General features: G+C 47.6%; 1 protein-coding gene across 2 annotated transcripts in view; it reads right to left on the reverse strand.

Annotated features, from left to right (window-relative positions):
* ACAD9 (acyl-CoA dehydrogenase family member 9) overlaps positions 1-20463 on the reverse strand; it is a 46499-nt gene that overhangs the window by 10576 nt on the left and 15460 nt on the right. For both annotated transcript variants that reach the window (XM_043442730.1, XM_043442729.1), the window contains 4 exons: positions 6879-6980; positions 3969-4075; positions 3300-3400; positions 2380-2458 (listed from right to left, as the gene is read on the reverse strand). In XM_043442730.1, the coding sequence (XP_043298665.1) occupies positions 2380-2458; positions 3300-3400; positions 3969-4075; positions 6879-6980 (389 nt within the window). The remainder of the gene's footprint in view (positions 1-2379; positions 2459-3299; positions 3401-3968; positions 4076-6878; positions 6981-20463) is intronic.

Below are 20463 nucleotides of genomic sequence, written 5' to 3' on the forward strand. Positions count from 1 at the left end.
GGACTCCAGAGAAACCAAACGACTCCAGGCCACCTATCAGCATCGGCCGCCCATCACAGCTCAAGACAGCAGAGCGAGGCTTTCCCCGGAGGGGCATGTGTATCTGAGTTTCTCTGTGTGTGTGTGCGGTGTGTGGTGTGTGTGTGTGTGGTGTGTGTGTGTCTGTGGTGTGTGCGTGGTGTGTGTGCAGTGTGTGTGTGTGTGTGTGTGTGTGTGGTGTGTGGTGTGTGTGTGTGTGTGCGGTGTGTGTGTGTGCGGTGTGGTGTGTGTGTGTGTGTGGTGTGTGTGTGGTGTGTGGTGTGTGGTGTTGGTGTGGTGGTGTGTGTGTGTGCGTGCGGTGTGGTGTGTGTGGCGGGGGGGGTGTGTGTGTGTGGTGTGTGTGTGTGTGTGTGGTGTGTGTGTGTGGTGTGGTGTGTGTGGGGGGTTGTGTGGGGGGTGTGTTGTGTGCAGTGTGGTGTGTGGTGTGTGTGTGTGTGGGTGGGTGTGGTGTGTGTGTGTGTGTGTGCGGTGTGGGTGTGTGTGTGTGTGCAGTGTGCGGTGGTGTGTGTGTTGTGTGCGGGGGGTGTGTGTGTGTTGGTGGTGGTGTGTGGGTGTGTGTGTGTGGGGGGTGTGTGTGGGTGTGTGGGGTTGTGTGTGTGTGTGGTGTGTGTGTGTGTGTGTGTGGTGTGTGTGCGGTGTGTGGTGTGTGTGTGTGCGTGCGGTGGTTGTGCGCGTGGTGTGTGTGTGTGTGTGTGTGTGTGGTGTGGTGTGTGTGTGCATGGTGTGTGTGTGTGTGTAGTGGTGTGTGGTGTGTGTGGTGGTGTGTGTGTGGTGTGTGGTGGTGTGTGTGTGTGGTGTGTGTGTGTGTGTGGTGTGGTGTGTGTTGTGTGTGTGTGTGTGGTGTGTGTGTGTGGTGTAGGTGGTGTGTGTGTGCATGGTGTGTGTGCGTGTGTGTGTGTTGGTGTGTGTGTGTGTGTGTGTGTGTGGTGGTGTGCATGGTGTGTGTGTGTGGTGTGTGTGTGTGGTGGTGTGTGTGTGGTGTGTGTGTGTGTGTGGTGTGATGTGTGGTGTGTGTGGTGTGCGTGTGTGGTGTGTGTGTGTGTGTGTGTGGTAATGTGTGTGGTGTGTGTGGTGTGTGCGTGGTGTGTTGGTGGTGTGTGGTGTGTGTGTGTGTGGTGTGTGTGTGTGTGGTGTGTGTGTGGTGGTGTGTGCGTGGTGTGTGTGGTGTGGTGTGTGTGTGTGTGTGGTGTGTGTGTGTGTGTGTGGTGTGTGTGTGGTGGTGGTGTGTGTGTGGTGGTGTGTGTGTGTGGTATGTGTGTGGTGTGTGTGTGTGTGTGTGTGCGTGGTGTGTGTGTGGTGTGTGGTGTGTGGTGTGTGTGTGTGTGGTGTGTGTGTGTGTGTGTGTGTGGTGTGTGTGTGGTGTGTGTGGTGTGTGTGTGTGGTGTGTGTGTGTGTGGTGTGTGTGTGTGTGTGTGTGTGTGGTGTGTGTGTGTGTGTGGCAGTTCTGCCTCTAGCACAGGACACCTTGGGGTGGGAGGGAAGTAAAAGGAGAGGGTGGGGAAGGGGAGAGACTCCTTGACAAACAGCTCTGCATAGAACTTACTTGGATTTTGATTCAAGCAACTTGTCTGGGGGGAAGAAAAAAGAAACACCGAACAGGTTTGAGACAATCAGAAAAATACGGGTGGTAAGGAGATGGTAGGCCGTCATCGTGCTCAGCTGCCTCAGTCCTGTCTGACTCTTTGTGACCTCACGGAGTGAAGCCCGCCAGCTCCTCTGTCCAGGGGATCCTCCAGGCGACAATACTGGAGTGGAGTGCCTTGCCCTTCTCCGGGGGGTCTTCCCCCGACCAGGGACTGAGCGCGTGTTTCCCGCGGCTCCTGCACTGTAGGCAGACTCTTTGCCACTGAGCCACCCGGGAAGCCCAGAAGCCGTCATCACGTGTTCCGTGTCCAGCGGTGCTGTGACCACCCTGTAGAGTCGCACTGAGCCGCCCTGGCCGCTGCCCAGAGCTGCGGCACGACAGGGGAGGCAATGGAGGTAGGAGACGGCTGTGGACGCTCCCAGCAGTACACATGTGTGTGTGTGTGTGCTTCAAATTCCGTGTAATAGAAAAAATTAAAAAGCAGACACACAAGCACAGCTCCACGAGGCGGGTGGCACTCCAGAAGCCCGCAGACTCTGAGGCCGGGACGTCGTGGTACCTATCCTGCCCCAAGGCGGACAGGACGGGGTGGGTCACGGAACCTCTCTGAGCCCACTTGTTCCTCCAACAAAGGAAGACGGTCAAGGGGTGATGTGTCTGCCCCAACGACCCCTGGAGCATGGGGAGTGGCCAGGGAGCGCGCTGAAGGCCCGGATGGAGACGCTGACACGGCCCTGGGGGCCACGCGACCGTACCTTGGCGCCGTTGAGAATGTAGTGCCTCTTATCCGCACTGAGCGTGGCCCTGGTCCGGATGGAGGCGGCATCGCTCCCACTGCGGGGACAGACACAGCTGGTTGCGGACAGACAAGCGTCCTCAGGGCCCCCACAGGAAGTTTCAGAGTGGAACAGAGGAGCTGACAAGCTCTTAAAGGGCCAGGTAATCAATGAATTCAGCTTTGCAGGCTCAGACAATGTGTACACAAGCAGGTACATTCCAATAAAAGTTCATTTACAAAAACAGGTGGCAAGGCGGGTTTGGCCAGTCCCACTTTATCACCTTGGGTGAAACTGTGTCTGTGAGGACATTTGGGAAGCCTAAACAGAGAAAGGCGGGTTCACATGGTGCCAAGCTCTGAGATTGGCCTGCTGTCAGAAGCCCTGAGTCCACAGCAGCTAAGACTCTGGGCTGATGACCCCACCTCGCTGAACCTCAGTCCACAGCCTGGACAGTGCGGATGACACCACCCACCCTGCAGAGTCTGAGAGTCGCTGTGACCGTGACTCCTGAATGCTGTTTGTATATCAGGAGGGTGGTGGTTTAGTCACTCAGTCGTGTCCGACTCTATTGGGACCTCGCGGACTATAGACTCCAGGCTCCTCTATCCATGGGATTTCCCAGGCAAGAACACTGGAGTGGGTTGCCATTTCCTCCTCCAGGGGCTCTGCCCGACCCAGGGATCAAACTTGGGTCTCCTGCATTGGCAAGTGGGTTCTGCAGTTAGCACTGAGCCTCCAGGAAAGCCGATAAGGAGGGTTGCAAAGCATACAACAGTTACAGAACAGGTGCTGATGGGCCTGTTCTCGTCTGTAAGGATCACCAGGGAGGAGAAGGGAGGTGATGACGAGAGCAGGGAGTGGACAGGAAGAGAGGCTACGGGGGGTGCGGGGCTGACCTGGCTGGCTCCGTCAGGCAGAAGGCGGCCACGTGCTCCCCGGACGCCAGCCTGGGCAGGTACCTGGCCTTCTGCTCCTTGCTGCCAGCCAAGATGATGCCCTGCGACACACACAGCTCGTTCAGTGGCAGCGAGAAGAATGGGTGCCACGTGCTCACAGAACATGCTTCCTTCACGTGAGGGGGCTGCCTGGAGCTGGCAGCCCCAGAAAATAAATGGGGAGCTGCTGGGGGGTCAGGGAGCCCCCGCACAGGGACAGGCCAGGTGGCCCGCCACAGCCTCGGGGTGGGACTCGGCCTCCCCGGCAGCTTCTCCACTGCCCAGCTGGGTGGTCGGAGCCACGGCCGAGCGTGGGGGCGCTCCGCCCCCTCGGTTCCTACGCTGAGCAAAACCCCCCAAGGGCTGAGCTGTGGGCCGGGGGGGCCTGCCCTGAGATGCTCCAAGTCCAGTGGAGGACAGCACCAATAGCAGGGCAGACATGCTCAGGTCCCGAGGGAGCAAACCAAGGGTGGGAGGGATCACTTCCCACCCACCGTGCAGGCAGGCTCCATGGAGGCGGCGGCCTCTGACCGGGGCCTGGAAGGATGGGTCAGGCGATGGGGAGGAGGTGGTTTCCAAAGGAGCCAGCTGCCCCGTCCCCCCATGTGCCCCACTAACCCACACCCTGACCTTGAGGCCGATGGCCTGGTGAGCCGCCAGAGTCACGGCGATGGAGGCATCCAGGCCGATGACCTCTCCCAGCCGCGCATACATGGTGTTGGAGAGGCCCAGGCCACCTAGGGCGGGAACAGAACATCCTCGCTTACTCTCCAGATTCCTCCCAGAAAAGGTGCCGTAAAGTACATTCTGCTCACCATTTTATAAGGAACACAACATAGACAGCTACAAAGAAAACAAAATACCCATTAACTTATCACTCAGCGCATTTCTGTCTACATCATTTCAGACCTTTTCTAGCTTTATAATAAGCACATGCAGATGCGTACTTTAATATAAAAACAAAGTCCTTACATACATAAAGTCACTTGAAATGCTGTAAACAGCAGACCCCGGGCTCTGTGGACGTGAGCCGTGCTCCGTGTCCCCCCAGGACCTGTCGGCGTCTGGGCAGGTCTCTGCGCTGTGGATGCTGCCGTGGGGGCCGGTGTTGCAGGGGTGCCCCGGGCCCTGCAGGACGCCGAGCTGCATCCGTGGCCTCTGCCCACAAGATGCCTGTGGCTCCCCCTTCCCCACAGGTCTGACAGTAAAACATGTCTCCCAGTGTTGCCAGACATCCCCTGGGGGGGCAAAGCACTTTTAGGAGCAAAAGGACAAGCAAAGTGAAAAAGCAGAAACCCCAGAGAACTTGTGTATTCTGCGTTTCGTTTTCACCTTCCAGGTTGGTGGGGTGGCCTCAAGCGCATCTGACAGACCACCCAAGGGGCGGAGCGGGCTCTGGGCCCCCGCACGGCCCCAGTGCAAGGGCACAGTGTCCCCCGGGAAGCCAGCACCCTGCCGCGGCCCCCTGTCAATCAAGACACTTTGTTCCTACTTGTTTCATATACCCATGTCCGTTTTGCTTCTTTAAAAAAAAAAAAATCTTGACACTTTTCTTCAAGAAAATGAAAGTCTCTCAGTCGTATCCAACTTTTTGCAACCCCATGAACTATATACAGTCCATGGAATTCTCCAGGCCAGAACACTGGAGTGGGTTCTCCAGGGGATCTTCCCAACCCCAGGATCGAACCCAGGTCTCCCACATTGCGGGTGGATTTTTTACCAGCTGAGCCACAAGGGAAGCCCAAAAATACTGGAGCTGAGCTATGAGGAAAGCCTTCTTCAAGAAAGCATCAGTGAAATCATGGGCGGGGGGACAAAGAGTGGGGACAGAAGACAGGTGAGTGAGGTCGCTGTGGGGGCTGAAGGGCAGGAAGGAGAACTGGGCGCAGAAATTTCCAACCAGGCTTCAAAATGCTTCACTGGGAAAATTTCTGAAAACTATTTTGGGCGTGAACATAAGGTTGTAGTTGCCTTAATTTCCCAAGGAATAGTTAAAAAAAAAGAAAGAAAGAAAATAAAATAGTTCCAAATGTAACCATTTCATCATCTCATGAAAGAGCATTTTCACACTCAAGAGGAGCTCATAAAACAGAGTAAGGGATGGAGCTGGGCAGTCACACACACACACACTGGCATAAAACAGAGAGACACAAAAAGACGTGCTCAAGTTTCACATAAACTTGTGTGGAGGCAACAACTACTTCTCCCGAATCAGGAAGCACTTTCTTTAAGACCCTGGGGGAAGCAGATGCCGTCACCAAGCCGGCTGCGTCTGGCAGCTCTCCTCCACACGCGTCCTTTCCGCAGCTGACGACAGGCCAACCACCACAGTCCAGCTCAGCCTCCTGCTCTGTTCTAATATTGGACGCAGCCCCCACCTTGCGGCAGACACTTCCCGGGGCCTAGGAGCTGCTGACAAAGGACCCCACCGGGCCTGGAGGCCTGGGGAGAGCGCAGGGCCCTGACCCCCGCAGGCTGCAGGTGCGTCCGAGGCCCGCGCTGCATCCCGCTACCAGCGAGCAGCTGCAGAGATGATGTCATGTTTCCCCATAGACCATAACCTCTTTTATTACTGTCAATTTGGAAATGTGGGAGGGGGTACTTAACGGGAGATGAGCAGGAGACACCCTGTAACAGCTTTAAACACGGTGACAGACACACACTCAGACAGAGGTTCCCCCTGATACTGCGGCATCACACTAGTTCGTCCTAAAATCTCAAGCTGTCTCAGACTAGAGCCGCTCCAGCCTGGGTCCCGGTGGGACATGTTCTACAGGCACGAGGGTCCCCACCCTGGGCTGTGACATGGGGGGTGTGTGGGGGGAGCGGACTGCACTTTCGCCCTGGAGCTAAAGCAGCATCTGGGCCTCACTGTGCAAACTGACCCCCAGCGTGGACACCGTGCTCACAGCCACGGACGTGCCCGGATCTCAACACCAGCAGCTCTCCGCCCCAAACCCCCGACCCCGAGCTGAGAAGCGGGAGGCTGCCCCAGCCAGGGCTTGGGGGAGGGCTCACAGAGCAGGGAGGCTGGGGTGGGGGGGTGGCATGCTGGTAGGAGAGGATCCTGAGCGCACACACTGGGCCGTGTCTGGGCTGGTGCCCACGCGGGACTATGTTCTGTCCCTCTGAAACGTTCAGACGCAGAGCACTGGCGGCCTGGGGCTGCTCCTCCATCAGAGAGGCCACGCGGCCATCGGCCAGCCTGCCCGGGGGTGAGACCCAGCCCTCCTCCCCCGCGGGGCGCAGAGAGCACAGACACCTTGCAGGTCAGTCCCCGCCCCCACCCTCCATGGGGGGCAGCACAGAGCTCACCAGCTTTTCCTGCCACAGGCCCCTTCACCAGGCCCCGCACTCACCAGCCAGCCCCCCGAATGTAGCCCCCAAAGGGCAGCTCGATTAATTTCCGCATTTTTGCAGCCTGACCTTGGACTTAATGCATTTTCAAAGGCCACCTTTCCAGGACAGAACCGTTTCATGGACAAATGCAGAGGGCTTTGCTGAAAGCTGAGCCAGCTGCGTGGAGGCTCCCTCACTCACCATATTCTTCCGGGACTTGCGTTCCAAAAAGCCCCAGGGACTTCAGTTTCTCCAGAGTTTCATCTGGGATTCTTCCCTCCTGGTCAATTTTTCGAGAGTCCACTGCCAAGAGGAAATATTTTGATTAAACAACATATAACCTATGTTTATACAAACAGAAGCAAACAGAGCAATCGTACTTTACATATGTTAATGTTGTATATTACAACACCGGCAACAGAAACTTCAAAACTGGAAACTGTCTAGCCGAGGTCACTTCTGTTTGATTGTACCTCACTAGCCTAGCAAGAACTGCACTTCAAAGGACTTCCAGTACGCACAATGATTCCCTGCATAAAACTGCAGCAAACTAAAATTTATGAGACCTAACATTTTCTGCCATCTACCTAAAAAGAATTCAGAGTAATGCTAGTAAAGATGATCCAAGAACTTGGAAAAAGAATGGAGGCGTGGATCGAGAAAATACAAGAAACGTTTAAGGACCTAGAAAAACTAAAGGACAAACACACACTGGTGAATAAGACAAAGACTGAAATGAAAAAGACACCAAGGAGCCAACAAGGAGGGTGACCGAGGCAGAAGAACGCACAGGCGGGCTGGGGGACAGGCCAGGAGGGAGGCAGGAGGAAAAACCCACAACCAAGACTACCGTCCCCAGCAAGGCTCTCATTCAGGTTTGACAAGGACATCAAAAGCTTTACAGATAAGCAAAAGCTGGAGAATTCAGCACCACCAAACCAGCCTTATGACAAATGCTAAAGGAACTTCTCTAAGTAGGAAACAAGAAAAAGACCCACAAAAACAAATCCGAATCAATTAAGAAAATGGTAACAGGAACACATAGATGGATGATTACGTTGAATGTAAATGAATTAAATGCTCTAACCAAAAGACACAGACTGGCTGAACGGATTAACCAACAAGACCCAATATATGCTGTCTACAAGAGACTCACCTCACACCTAGGGACACATATAGACTTTGAAAGTGTGGGGCTGGAAGAAGGTATTCCATTCAAATAGAAATCAAAAGAAAGCTGCAGTAGCAATACTCATACCAGATGAAATAGATTTTAAAATGAAGACGTGCAGGAGACAAGGAAGGACACTACATAATGACCAAGGACTCAATCCAAGAAGACGTAACAATTATAGGTGTTTATACACCCAACAGAGGAGCACCTTGATGCATAAGGCAAATAAGATGTCTCCCCCGGCGTCTTTGCATGATTCAGCAACAACCTTTCATCTTGGGGGCTCGTCCGGGATTCTTCAGGACAAGCTGGGAGCTAACAATTCCAGCCTCATTCCTTTGAACTGTTTCCTGAAAAACTGGGATATATTTGATCCCCAGGGCTTAAAGAAGACACACCTGGTCTTCCTATGTGATACTGCAAGGCCACGGCATCCATTGGAGGACGGCGAACGGTGGCCGGTTGGAGGGTCTCTTAAGTATAATACTGTTTTACAATTAGACCGGTTCTGTAGAAATCAAGGGAAATGGGTAGAAGTAGCATATGTGTTGCCCTTTTTCTCTCTGCGAAATATGCCAGACTTGTGTCCTAAGGCTATAGATTTGGGTGTGACTCCTTCAGCTCCCTCCTGTCCTCCTACTTTGCTAGGTGAGATGGAGGACAGGAGACAAAGAGATAAAGAAAAGCAGGTTTCTCCAATCTCTCTGGGATCATATGCGTAGAGCAGGAAGAGAGACTAAGGAACAGCCACACAAGCTGTTGCCTCTTCATGAAGCACCCAGTGGGAGAAATAATCAGTCTATGAGAGTTAATAAGCCTGTTTCTTATCAAGAAACACAAAGAATCAAGGAGGATCTGGGAGACTATTTAGAGGACCCAGAAAAATATATTAGAGCTTTTAAACGTGTTACTCCGCTTTATGACCTTGCTTGGAAGAATGTGATGTATATATTGGGACAAACGCTGACTTCCAACTCAAAAACTTGAGTTTTGGGAAAAGCGGTTGCTTATGGAGATGAATGGCTTGGTAATGAATCAGTGGGAAAGACGGAGGACGAGATAACCGCCCTCCCCACTGGGAGTCAGGCGGTCCCAGCTACAGAACCAGACTGGGACTACAACACTGCTAAAGGAAGATGGGATCAGAGTCATTTTGTCAGAGGTATTCTTGAAGGACTCAGGCAGGTGCGTGCTAAGCCTTTAAACTATGGCAAATTGGCAAACATAGAACAGGAGGAGAAGGCAGCTCCTGGTAAATTCCTAGATAGACTGAGAGAAGCCCTTCGCAGATTCACTGAGATTGATCCCAAAAGTGAAGGGGGAAAAGTGATCTTAAAGGGTAGATTTCTCAGTCAGTCAGCTCCAGATATCCGCCATAAGCTATTAAAACGGGCGTATGGACCAAATCAGTCTTTAGGTAATCTGTTACAATGGGCTCAGACAGTCTATTATGGTAGGCAATATGAGGAAAAGAAAGAAAGGCAGAAAAAGACAAACGAATAGGTGGAAGCCTTCGCAATGGCTATGAGAACCTTCTTAAACAGCCTGAGAAAAACTCCCAGAGGGACCCAGGTGAAAAGGGATGGGCTTGCTATTACTGTGGAAAGGAGGGGCACCTCAAGCGGGATTGCCCTCAGGCATCTAAGCCGCCCCGGCTCCATGTCCGGTCTGCAAGGGACCACACTGCAGGAGAGACTGCCCCTAGAGGCGTAGGTCTCAGGGATCGGACTCTCAAGACAATCAGGACTGAAGGTGCCCAGGGGTCCCCACACAAGCTCCCGTCCTAGTTACACCTGAGGAACCCTGGGTATTAATAACTGTGGGGGGCCAATCCGTTGATTTCCTCTTAGATACCGGGTCAACTTACTCCGTGCTTACTGAAGCCCCTGGCCCACTTTCTTCTCGATCCGCTTCCGTATGGGACTGTCTGGATGAGCCAAAAGATGGGCCTGATAATCTATGTGAGCCTACTCCTGCTGACTCCAAAAGTCCTGAGTCTGCCGTTTGATCCTCAAGACAATCCTTTCCTGTCCTGGGCTCATTCCTACGCTAAATTCCACAACCAGTCTAATTGCTGGGTCTGTGGAACGCTCCCCTCTTCATCACTGAAAGGCTCCCGTGGTGGACATCTCCACTTCAAGGAAAAGACTTTCTTCAAATCTGCAAATATCTTCGACAACAATCGCATGTGATGCCTCTTCTTAAACTGATGCAACCTTAAGATGGACTGATGTAACTATGGACAGAATGTGACTTTTCATTTTGATTAAAAAAAGTAAATAAACTAATACTTGGTATTACTGTTTATCTAAATAATTCAGACGTATCTTCAACATTAGGTGTAATACTTTTATTGTGCCTTGGTTAAATACAAACTAAATAAGATCTTATTATATCTGTTAGAAACTTTTCAACAAGGAAAGTCACTTGATGTGAAGAAAAGTCTCAGGAAAGAAAATGCAAATGAGTTAAGAGCTTTGGGTGATCTACGTTTGCCAATGGTTCATGGTTACTTAAGGAAAGCAGAATGTGTCTTTTTAACTTAAGAGGCTTTAAGAAATGGAATGACATTTTATTAAGGGAAAAGGAAGTAGGTCTGACTTCAGTTCAGTCACTGCAGCACGCCAGGCCTCCCTGTCCATCACCAACTCCTGGAGCTTACTCAAACTCATGTCCATTGAGTCGGTGATGCCATCTAGCCATCTCATCCTCTATTGTCCCCTTCTCCTCCTGCCTTCAATCTTTCCCTTTCAGAACAGGCAAATAAACTGATGAATATGGAAAGTGAAAAAGGCATGTAGAAAGTGGACCCCAAGAAAAGTACAGTGCATGGTACAAGTTATCTTGAGACACTGAACTGACTTTGAAATCTTTTATCGCTACTTTGACTAAGTGAATAGCTATTATTTCACGATGAATATAAGCCCGTACCAGACTGAAACTTTCTCTATTAAGAGAAAGAAGTTTTCTCGGAATGCAGGTTTTGATAACAGACTGTGAATTTCTTTGCCTTTAAGTGATTTGTATTTACCTTTAAAACCTTTTGTTACTTTGGTAAAATAACTACTATTTCACAATGATCTATGAAGACTATGGTACATGTAGGTAAAGCTCATTCTGCTTTTTAAAAAAATTAACCCCTTATTGTCAGACTGTTGCTATCCCGATGTCCTTAAAACACAATGGTCTACTCCTAAACCAGCTAATTTAAAATGAATAAACAATGACTGTAAATCAAACAGTCAGAGCTATGGGAAATCCAAGACAGCCACTTGGCCTTTTCTGGTTCCCTGACAAATCTTTTTTTTTATTTTTAAATGGGATAAAGCCTTCCTCAGTTGCAGGGTTAATGCCCTTACAATGAAAAATGAAAAAGGTTAAACATGTGTCTTCCACTTGGAGTATATTTTCTACAACCTCCAGTGCTCAAGGCACTTAACTGGACAAATTATTTAAGCCTTAACAGAAACTTCACAAATTTCTTAAAACCATCAATGTCACTATCATCTTCAATCATCAGGCAAGGACAACAGAACAGACTAATTACATGGGATGATTATAATTTTCATGAATTTTTGTCTGACATATTGTTGCTGTTCAGTCGCGTCCGACTCTTTGAGACCCCATGGACTGCAGCACGCCAGGAAGTCCATCACCAACTCTCAGAGCTTGCTCAAACTCATGTCCATTGAGTTGTCCTCCTGCCTTCAATCTTTCCCAGCATCAAGGTCTGACATATTACTGGCTTCTAATCTTTGTTTTCAGATATAAAGAAGCTCTTCTCTTCAAGTTACTTATGGTTTAAAACAATTTGGTAATTTACACCTGTGGGTAAAAACAACATTTTTCTCTCTTCCTTGTCTCTACAGAAATTAGACACACTTGGGTTCTGAACAGCCTTATGAGGTAAATAAAGGACTGTCTACAGAAATCTCAAAGTATTTTGGAGACCTCTAGAAGAGAAAACGGAGAAGGCAATGGCACCCCACTGTAGTACTCTTGCCTGGAAAATCCCATGGATGGAGGAGCGTGGTGGGCTAGTCCATGGGGTCGTTAAGAGTCGGACACAATTGAGCGACTTCACTTTCACTTTCCACTTTCATGCACTGGAGAAGGAAATGGCAACCCACTCCAGTGTTCTTGCCCGGAGAATCCCAGGGATGGGGGAGACTGGTGGGCTGTGGTCTATGGGGTCACACAGAGTCGGATACGACTGAGGTGACTTAGCAGCAGAAGAGAAAAATCCCCAAAATCTGACAGCAGACCTTTGGCATGGCTTTCCTGGCCTTGAGAGGCCTCTGGGAAATTTAGTTTGAAACCTATTCTGAGGAATAAGAGTCATTATAGAAAAGCTACATGTTCAATGGGCCAAACTTATTTTCAAAATAAGTTAGTCTTGACTGTCTTTAAAAAAAATGGGGGTTATGTTCCACTAGCCAAAGTAGCAATAAAAGCCTTCAAAGGCAGTTCAATGTTTCAAGATAACTTGTACCATGCACCCTACTTTTCTTGGGGTCCACTTTACAAACGCCTTTTTCAATTTCTATATTCATCAGTTTGTTTGCCTGTTCTGAAACAGCCACCTGTGAGTCAGACCTACTTCCTTTACCCTTAATAAACTGTCATTCCATTTAAAGCTTTTTAAGTTAAAAACACACATCCTTGGCAACGTTTCTACTTCTATTCATCTTTGGGCCATTTATCTTTACCCTTCTTGTTAATTTTGTTGCTTCTCAGTTCAGTTCAGTTGCTCAGTCGTGTCCGACTCTTTGCAATCCCATGGACCGCAGCACGCCAGGCCTCCCTGTCCATCACCAACTCCCAGAGTTTACTCAAACTCATGTCCATTAAGTCAATGATGCCATCCGACCGTCTCATCCTCTGCCGTCCCTTTCTCCTCCCACCTTTAATCTTTCCCAGCATCGGGGTCTTTTCCAGTGAGTCAGTTCTTCGCATCAGGTGGCCAAAGCATTGGAATTTGAGCTTCAACATCAGTCCTTCCAATGAATATTCAGGACTGATCTCCTTTAGGATGGACTGGTTGGATCTCCTTGCAGTCCAAGGGACTCTCAAGAGTCTTCTCCAACGCCACAGTTCAAAAGCATCAATTCTTCGGCGCTCAGCTTTCATGATAGTCCAACTCTCACATGCGTACATGACTACTGGAAAAACCATAGCCTTGACCAGATGGACCTTTTGGCAAGGTAATGTCTCTGCTTTTTAATGTGCTGCCTAGGGTGGTCATAGCTTTTCTTCCAAGGAGCAAGCGTCTTTTAATTTCATAGCTTCGGTCACCATCTGCGGTGATTTTGGAGCCCAAGAAAATGAAGCCTCTCACTGTTTCCACTGTTTCCCCATCTATTTGCCATAAAGTGATGGGACTGGATGCTGTGATACATTAAGTTAACTTTAAAAATGCCTTCCAACATTAAAAACAAATTACCAATACAGGTAACATTCTATTTCTTGATCTGGATGTATTCATTGCATAAAACCGCTACAACTAAACATTCATGAGACCTAAACTTTCCTGGAGGCGTTTACTAAACTTGAATTTTTGATTTACTACCTGTACCTTCTAGAAAGTAAGAGAACAAACACGTTACTGCCATTACTATCCTGAAACGTTTGGCCACACCAGACTCGAGGCAGTCTCTGGACCCAGCCCCAGTGTTCAGAACCACCCTCTTTCCCCAGAGTCCACAGGTTCTGAGAACAAGTCAGTTTGTCGACTATGAACATATGTTCAGCAAAGGAAAACTCAACCATCCCTGCATTAGGTCTGCAACTGCAGACTTTCATATGAGTCAAGTTCAAGTGTTCCCATAAGCTGCCAACAAATTAAACTTCATCACCATTATAAACCATAAAAACAACCATAACCATGCTTACAAATTTTTATACACATGGGTCAATAATGAGAAATATAGGTTCCCCAAATGGAGTGCAAACCCCTCATTTTTTTACTTTCACAACTTTACTGGTGTATATAATTGGCACGTAATGAACTGCACAAACAGAAAATAGTTTTTTGAGTTCTGAGATCTGTTCGCCCATGAAACTGTCCCCACATTCAACAAAAACCTTTCCATCCCGACTTCCTGGTGTCTGTCTGGGATCAATCCTTCCGTCTCCATCCCCAGGCAAGCACTCATCTTTTCGTCTATAGATTAGTTTGCATTTTCGAGTTTTACATACATGTGATCACACAGCATTTTGTTGGTCTGGCCTCTCTGATTTGGCCTAATTGTTCAATGGCCAATGTGTGAGTATGAAATTGTTTACCTATTCACCTCTCGAAGGACATTTGGGTCATTCCCAGTTGGGGGCCCTCAGAAGGAACATCTGTATTCAGGTTTTGGGGCTGTGACATGTACTGCACTCTGGAGATATGTACTGCACTCTGGTAGGGTAGGTTCAACTTTTAAGAAAGTGTTCAAAAACAGGCTGCCTTAGCATACAGCATGCCGAGGACACGGAGAAGAGCCGTGTGTCACTAGTAGAAGAGAACCAGCCTGAGCCTGTCTGTGCATTCTCAACAGGGCAACACCACCCCCTGGGGGTGAAAGCTGGTTCTGGAGGAAAAAAAAAAAAAAAAAAAAAAAAAAAAACAACTTACGCATGAAGGACAGAATACGTACAGAAACATGTACAGTATAGTTGTGGCATTACAATTTCACAAAGAGAGACTTCCCAGGTGGCCCAGTGGTTAAGAATCCAGCTGCCAACGCAGGGGACACAGGTTCAGTCCCTGGTCTGGGAAGATCCCACATGCCTCGGACTAACTGAGCCCATGCGCCTACAGTCCATGCTCCGCAACAAGAGAAGCCATGGCAATCAGAACCCCGTCATCCCAAGGAAGACCCAGCGCAGCCAGAACTAGATAAATGAATAAGAAATTTTTTAAAATGCCACAGAGGGATGCAATTAGGGTAATGGGGAATGAGAGAGCAGTAATAACGAATAAAAATGTTGAGAAACACTGCCCTCCAGGCTGCTCTGCTCCTTCTAACACTTAAAAGCAAGTCTTGAATGGGTCAAACTGAAATCCACAAGGACCGACAGGCAACAGAAAACTAGGAGGCACATGAAGCAGCAGGGAAACATGAGTGCAGATGAGAATAAAAAAAAATCAAAAAAAAAAAAAAAATCAGCCAACTGATTGTGACCCAGGAATAACAGAGATGACAGCAGACAAGAGTATTACAAGAGTTATAACTAAATTCTAAATTCTCAAAAAAGTAGAAGGAAATATGAGCATAGTAAATAGAGATATAGGAGGAAAAAAGAAGTCAAACCAAACTGCCCAGAGATGAAAGACCGCTTAAGATGAAAAACCCCGGATTGGATTAACAGTATATCAAATACTAGGGGAGAAAAAAAATTAGTGAACAGAAAACATAACAATAAAAACTATACAAAATGAAAGACAAAAAAATAACTGAGCATCAGTGAATTGTGGGATAACCTCAAGCAGATGGCTCTCTATCTGTGTATAATCTCCAAGGGGGAGGAGCGAGTGGGGGAATGTGCTATGGCTGGTGATAAAACAAGTTTAAAGAAATCTAATGGTCAAAAACGTACCAAAGTTGATAAACACTATAAACGCAGAGATCCAAGAAGTTCAAAGAACCCCGAGAAAGATGTGAAGAAAACTATACTAGCATCAATTTCTCTAAAACCACTCAAAAGCATCCAGAGACAAAGAAACAACACATGGGGAAAAAACAAAGATAAAATGGTAGCAGGCTTCCCTGGCGGCTCAGCTGGTAAAGAATCCGCCTGCAACGCGGGAGACCTGGGTTTGATCCCTGGGTTGGGAACATCCCCTGGAGAAGGGAAGGACTACCCACTCCAGTGTTCTGGCCTGGAGAATTCCATGGACTGCCATGGACTGGATTATATAAATATAAAATCACATTAAAAGAATCATATATCCAAAAGCAGTGAAAAGGCAGAGACGGGAGGGTGAAACGGGTAAGCGGGTGGCCTGCCCGGCGAGGGTGAAGCTCCAGTTCAGTGGTGAATGGTGCAGTCCACACAGAGGCAGGGCTGTAACGTCACACACGTGGAACATACGGTGGTGTAAGCCAATAAACACACGTGAAAAAAGGCCAAGACTGACAAACGGTATTTTTAAATGCTGCCCATATGAAATCACCTTATCATTTTTATTTTGAAATAATTTTAAAGAAAAGTCACAAAAATAGTATAGAGTTCCTGGATAATTTTCATCCAGCTTTTCCTAAGAAAAGCCTACAGAATCATGGGGAAACCACCACAATTAAGAAATTGACAGTCATACAATATTACTAACTAAATTACAGAATTAATTTGAATTTCACTGGCTTTTCCACTGATGCCCTGTTTCTGGCCTGGGATCCAGTCCAGGAGCCACACTATATTTGGCCGTCATGTCCCCTTAGTATTCTCCAGAGTGAACCCAAGGATACAAGCGACAATACTACATGAGGACCAAGGAGAACTATCCTGACAATGCAGGAGTCCTTCAGGGTTCAAAATCCAGGCAGAGTATTTCACCATGTCAAAAGAATATGCAGAAAAAAACCCAATCATCTTCAAAGAGGCAGAAAAAACACTGGACAAAATTCAACACAATTTACATTGAAAACCTTCCACAAACCAGAAGCAAACTTCCTTAACCTGGTTCAGGACACCTACAAAAAACATACAGCTAACATCACACCTGAGGTAAAAGACTGAAGGCTTTCTCGTTAAAATCAGGCACAAGGCAGGGAATTTGCTCTGACCACTCCTATTCGACATGATGGAGATGTTAGCCAGTGAATCAAGCAAAGAAAAGAAGGAAAACCGGATTGGAAAGGAAGACATGAAACTGCCCTCATCACCACCACCGAGACTGTCCAGGCACTAAACGCTCCAGGACCAGCCAAAGGAGCTCTGTGAGCTACTCGGCCAGCTTAACAAGGCTGCAGGGTACAAGATCTACACACAGAAACCGGCTGGACTCACTGAGAGGGTGTATCGGGGGCTGAACATGTGACAATCTCCTACTCAGGCAGAGGCAAAGTAAACCTGCAAGATGGCACTCCACGTCCATCAGAATGGCTACAGTGTTTAAAACTTTTTTTTTTTAACAAACAAAACCAGTGACAACACCAAATCCTGGCAAAAAGGCACAGAATCTAGAATGTATTGCCTCTGGGAACATAGAATAGTACAGCCAGTGCTCTGAAAATAATTAAACACACACACTACCTCAAGACCCAGCAACCTCACTCCTGGCCATTTATCCCAGAGAGATGAACACATCTCTCTGATGAACACATCTCACACAAAGCTTGAACACAAATGTACACAGAAGGTTTACTCATAAGAGCCCCCAAACTGCAAACAACCAAGGTGTCCTTAAGCTTCAGAACAGTCAACAAACTGTGGTAACAGGTACATGGAAAACTGCTGCTGCTGCTAAATTGCTTCAGTTGTGTCTGACTCTGTGCGACCCCATAGACGGCAGCCCACCAAGCTCCCCCGTCCCTGAGATTCTCCAGGCAAGAACACTGGAGTGGGCTGCCATTTCTTTCTCCAATGCATGAAAGTGAAAAGTGAAAGTGAAGTCACTCAGTCGTGTCCGACTCTTAGCGAACCCATGGACTGCAGCCTACCAGGCTCCTCTGTCCATGGGATTCTCCAGGCAAGAGTGCTGGAGTGGGGTGCCATTCCCTTCTCCGGCGTGGAAAACTGCTGAGCAGTGAAAAAGCACAACCCACAGGCACACAGCAACAAACAGAAGAGTTACACAGAGTGAAAAGGCCAATCCGCACAAAGTCTATATACACTGCTTGTTGCTGTAGATCCTTTACGGTCCCAGTGATACAGTGTTTTTGAAATAACAAGATACACAAAGGGAGAAGAGACTAGTGGTTCCCAGCAGCTGGGGGAGGAGTGGGCAAGAGGGGGCTACGGATATCAGAGGACGTGTGAGTGAGTCCTGTGACGGAGCTGCCGTGTCGCCATCATTTGCACACGTGACAGAATCACACAGCACACACACAATCAGCAAACGCAGAGCGGGGACAACCTGCATTAAGGCCGATGTCCAGTTCCTGGTCATGATAAAGGACAGCAGTCTTGCACAATGCATTCCGTAAAGGTAAGCACTGGGAGAAACGGACTGGGTGAAGGGTAAATTACCTTAAAGCAAGCAATGTCATCATGACGCTTGTCATACTGCATACATACTAAATTTTAGGAGATAACCCTGAGGCTGAAATAAGAAATCTGCACAAAACACCAGCATCTGCTGAAGTTCAACTAAAACTGATGTTCAAAGGCAAAAACTAAGACACAATGGGATATATTTTATTTTCATCTTGTTTATAGTTCCTATATCTCCTTTCACAAGTGTGAATTTCTTTTACATATGAAGTTAACAAAATATAGATTATGAAGAAAAATCCCAGAAATAGGAAGTATGTACAGAAAAATGTTAACTTTCATACCACTGTAAAAATAATATGTAAAAAAATCAACTATATTTCTACCTACAAACAACAAATAATCAGGAGTCAAAATTTCTAAAAATACCACTTACGATAATACCAAAGAATTTTAAATACTTATGGATATATTTTTACAAACCATCAAAAAATAACAAGGATAAGTTGAGAAACCATCAGAAGCTTTTTGTAAAATTTGTCCGCACTCTATGCACTGACCATGACAACACAAAACGTTGGTGAGAGAATTAAGAATCAAAGGAATGGGGAGATATTCCACAATTGGGGATCTGAAAGTCCAGTACTGTCACAAATCTGAATTCTCCCTGAAACTGATTTACGGGTTTACTGTAACCCCAATCATACACAAGCCTTTTGCTGAAGCTAAAAAGCTGATTCTAAAATTCATGAGCCGACGTGAAGGACCCAGAGGAGCCAAACGGCCTCAGAAGAGAACAAGCTGGGGGACGAACACTGCCGGGCTTCAAGCCTGAGACGAAGCTCAGTGCAGACGACAACTTAACATGTGCATGAAGAGAGGATTCAAAAACAGACCCACACGGAAAACGGTTCATTGATTTTTCCCACCTTTTCATACCGTGGCAAAATATACATACAATTTACTACCTTAACCAGCTTTTTACACAAAAGAAGTTTATTTTTTGGCTGTGTTGGGTCTTAGTTGCAGCGACGGGGCTTCTCTAGTTGTGGCATGGGGTCTGGAGCACCCAGGCTCAGCAGCTGTGGCGCATGGGCTGAGCGGACCCACGGCCAGCGGGGTCCCAGCTCCCCCACCAGAAATTGAGTCCGCGCCCCCTGCATTTGAAGGTGGATTCTTAACCACCCAACCAGAGAAGTCCCGTGTTGCATGTATCAATAGTTCATGTCTTTTTAATGCTGAGGAGTACTTCCTCATACGCATATACCAAGATTTGTTTATCCATGCACCTACTGACATTTGGTAGGTATCCAGACTTTTGCACTCCAATCCCCTATAATGAGATCAAACTGCCAACATTCATTGGATCACATAAAAAGGAAAGGAATTTCAGAAAAACATCTCTTTCTGCTTCATTGACTATGCTAAAGCCTTTGACTATGTGGATTACAACACTGTGGAAAATTCCTGAAGAGATGAGAATACCAGACCACCTTCCCTGTCTCCTGAGAAACCTGTATACAGGTCAAGAAGCAGAATTGATGCTTTCGTATTGTGGTGCTGGAGAAGACTCTTGAGAGTCCCTTGGACTGCAAGGAGATCCAACCAGTCAATCCTAAAGGAAGTCAATTCTGAATACTCATTGGAAGGACTGACGCTGAAGCTCAAATACTTTGGCCACTTGATGCAAAGATCCAACTCACTGGAAAAGATGCTGAAGCTGGGAAAGATTCAGAGCAAGAGGAGAATGGGGTGACAGGATGAGATAGTTGGATAGCATCACCAACTGAATTTGAACGAACTCTAGGAGATAGTGAAGGACAAGGAAGCCTGGCCCGCTGTAGTTCAAGGGATCACAAAGTGTCAGCCACGACTTAACAACTAAACAACAAGAAGAAGCAACAGTTATTAATAGAATCAGACATGGAACAATGGACCAGTTAAAAATTTGGGAAGGAGTACAAGTCTGCTTATTTAACTTTTATGTGGAATACATCATACGAAATGCCAGGCTGAACGAATCACAAGCTGCAATCGAGATTGCTGAGAGAGATACCAACAACCTCAGATATGCAGATGATACCACTCAAATGGCAGAAAGTGGAAGAAGAACCAAAGAGCCTCTTAATGAGGGTGAAAGTGGAACATGAAAAAGCTGGTTTAAAATTCAACATTCAAAAAACTAACTAAGATCATGGCATCCGGTCCCATCACTTCACGGCAAACATTAACAAAAGGGGAAAAAGTGGAAACAGTGACAGATTTTATTTTCTTGGGCTCCAAAATCACTGTGGATGGTGACCACAGCCACAAAATTAAAAAATGGTTCCTCTTGGAAAGAAAGCTATGACAAACCTTGAAAGCGTATTAAAAAGCAGAGACATTACTTTGTCAACAAAGGTCCATATAGTCAAAGCTATGGTTTTTCCAGTAGTCATGTACAGATGTGAGAACTGGACCATAAAGAAAGCT

This window comes from Cervus canadensis, chromosome 22 (assembly GCF_019320065.1).
Source record: "Cervus canadensis isolate Bull #8, Minnesota chromosome 22, ASM1932006v1, whole genome shotgun sequence".
In the NCBI taxonomy this organism is placed as follows: Eukaryota; Metazoa; Chordata; class Mammalia; order Artiodactyla; family Cervidae; genus Cervus; species Cervus canadensis.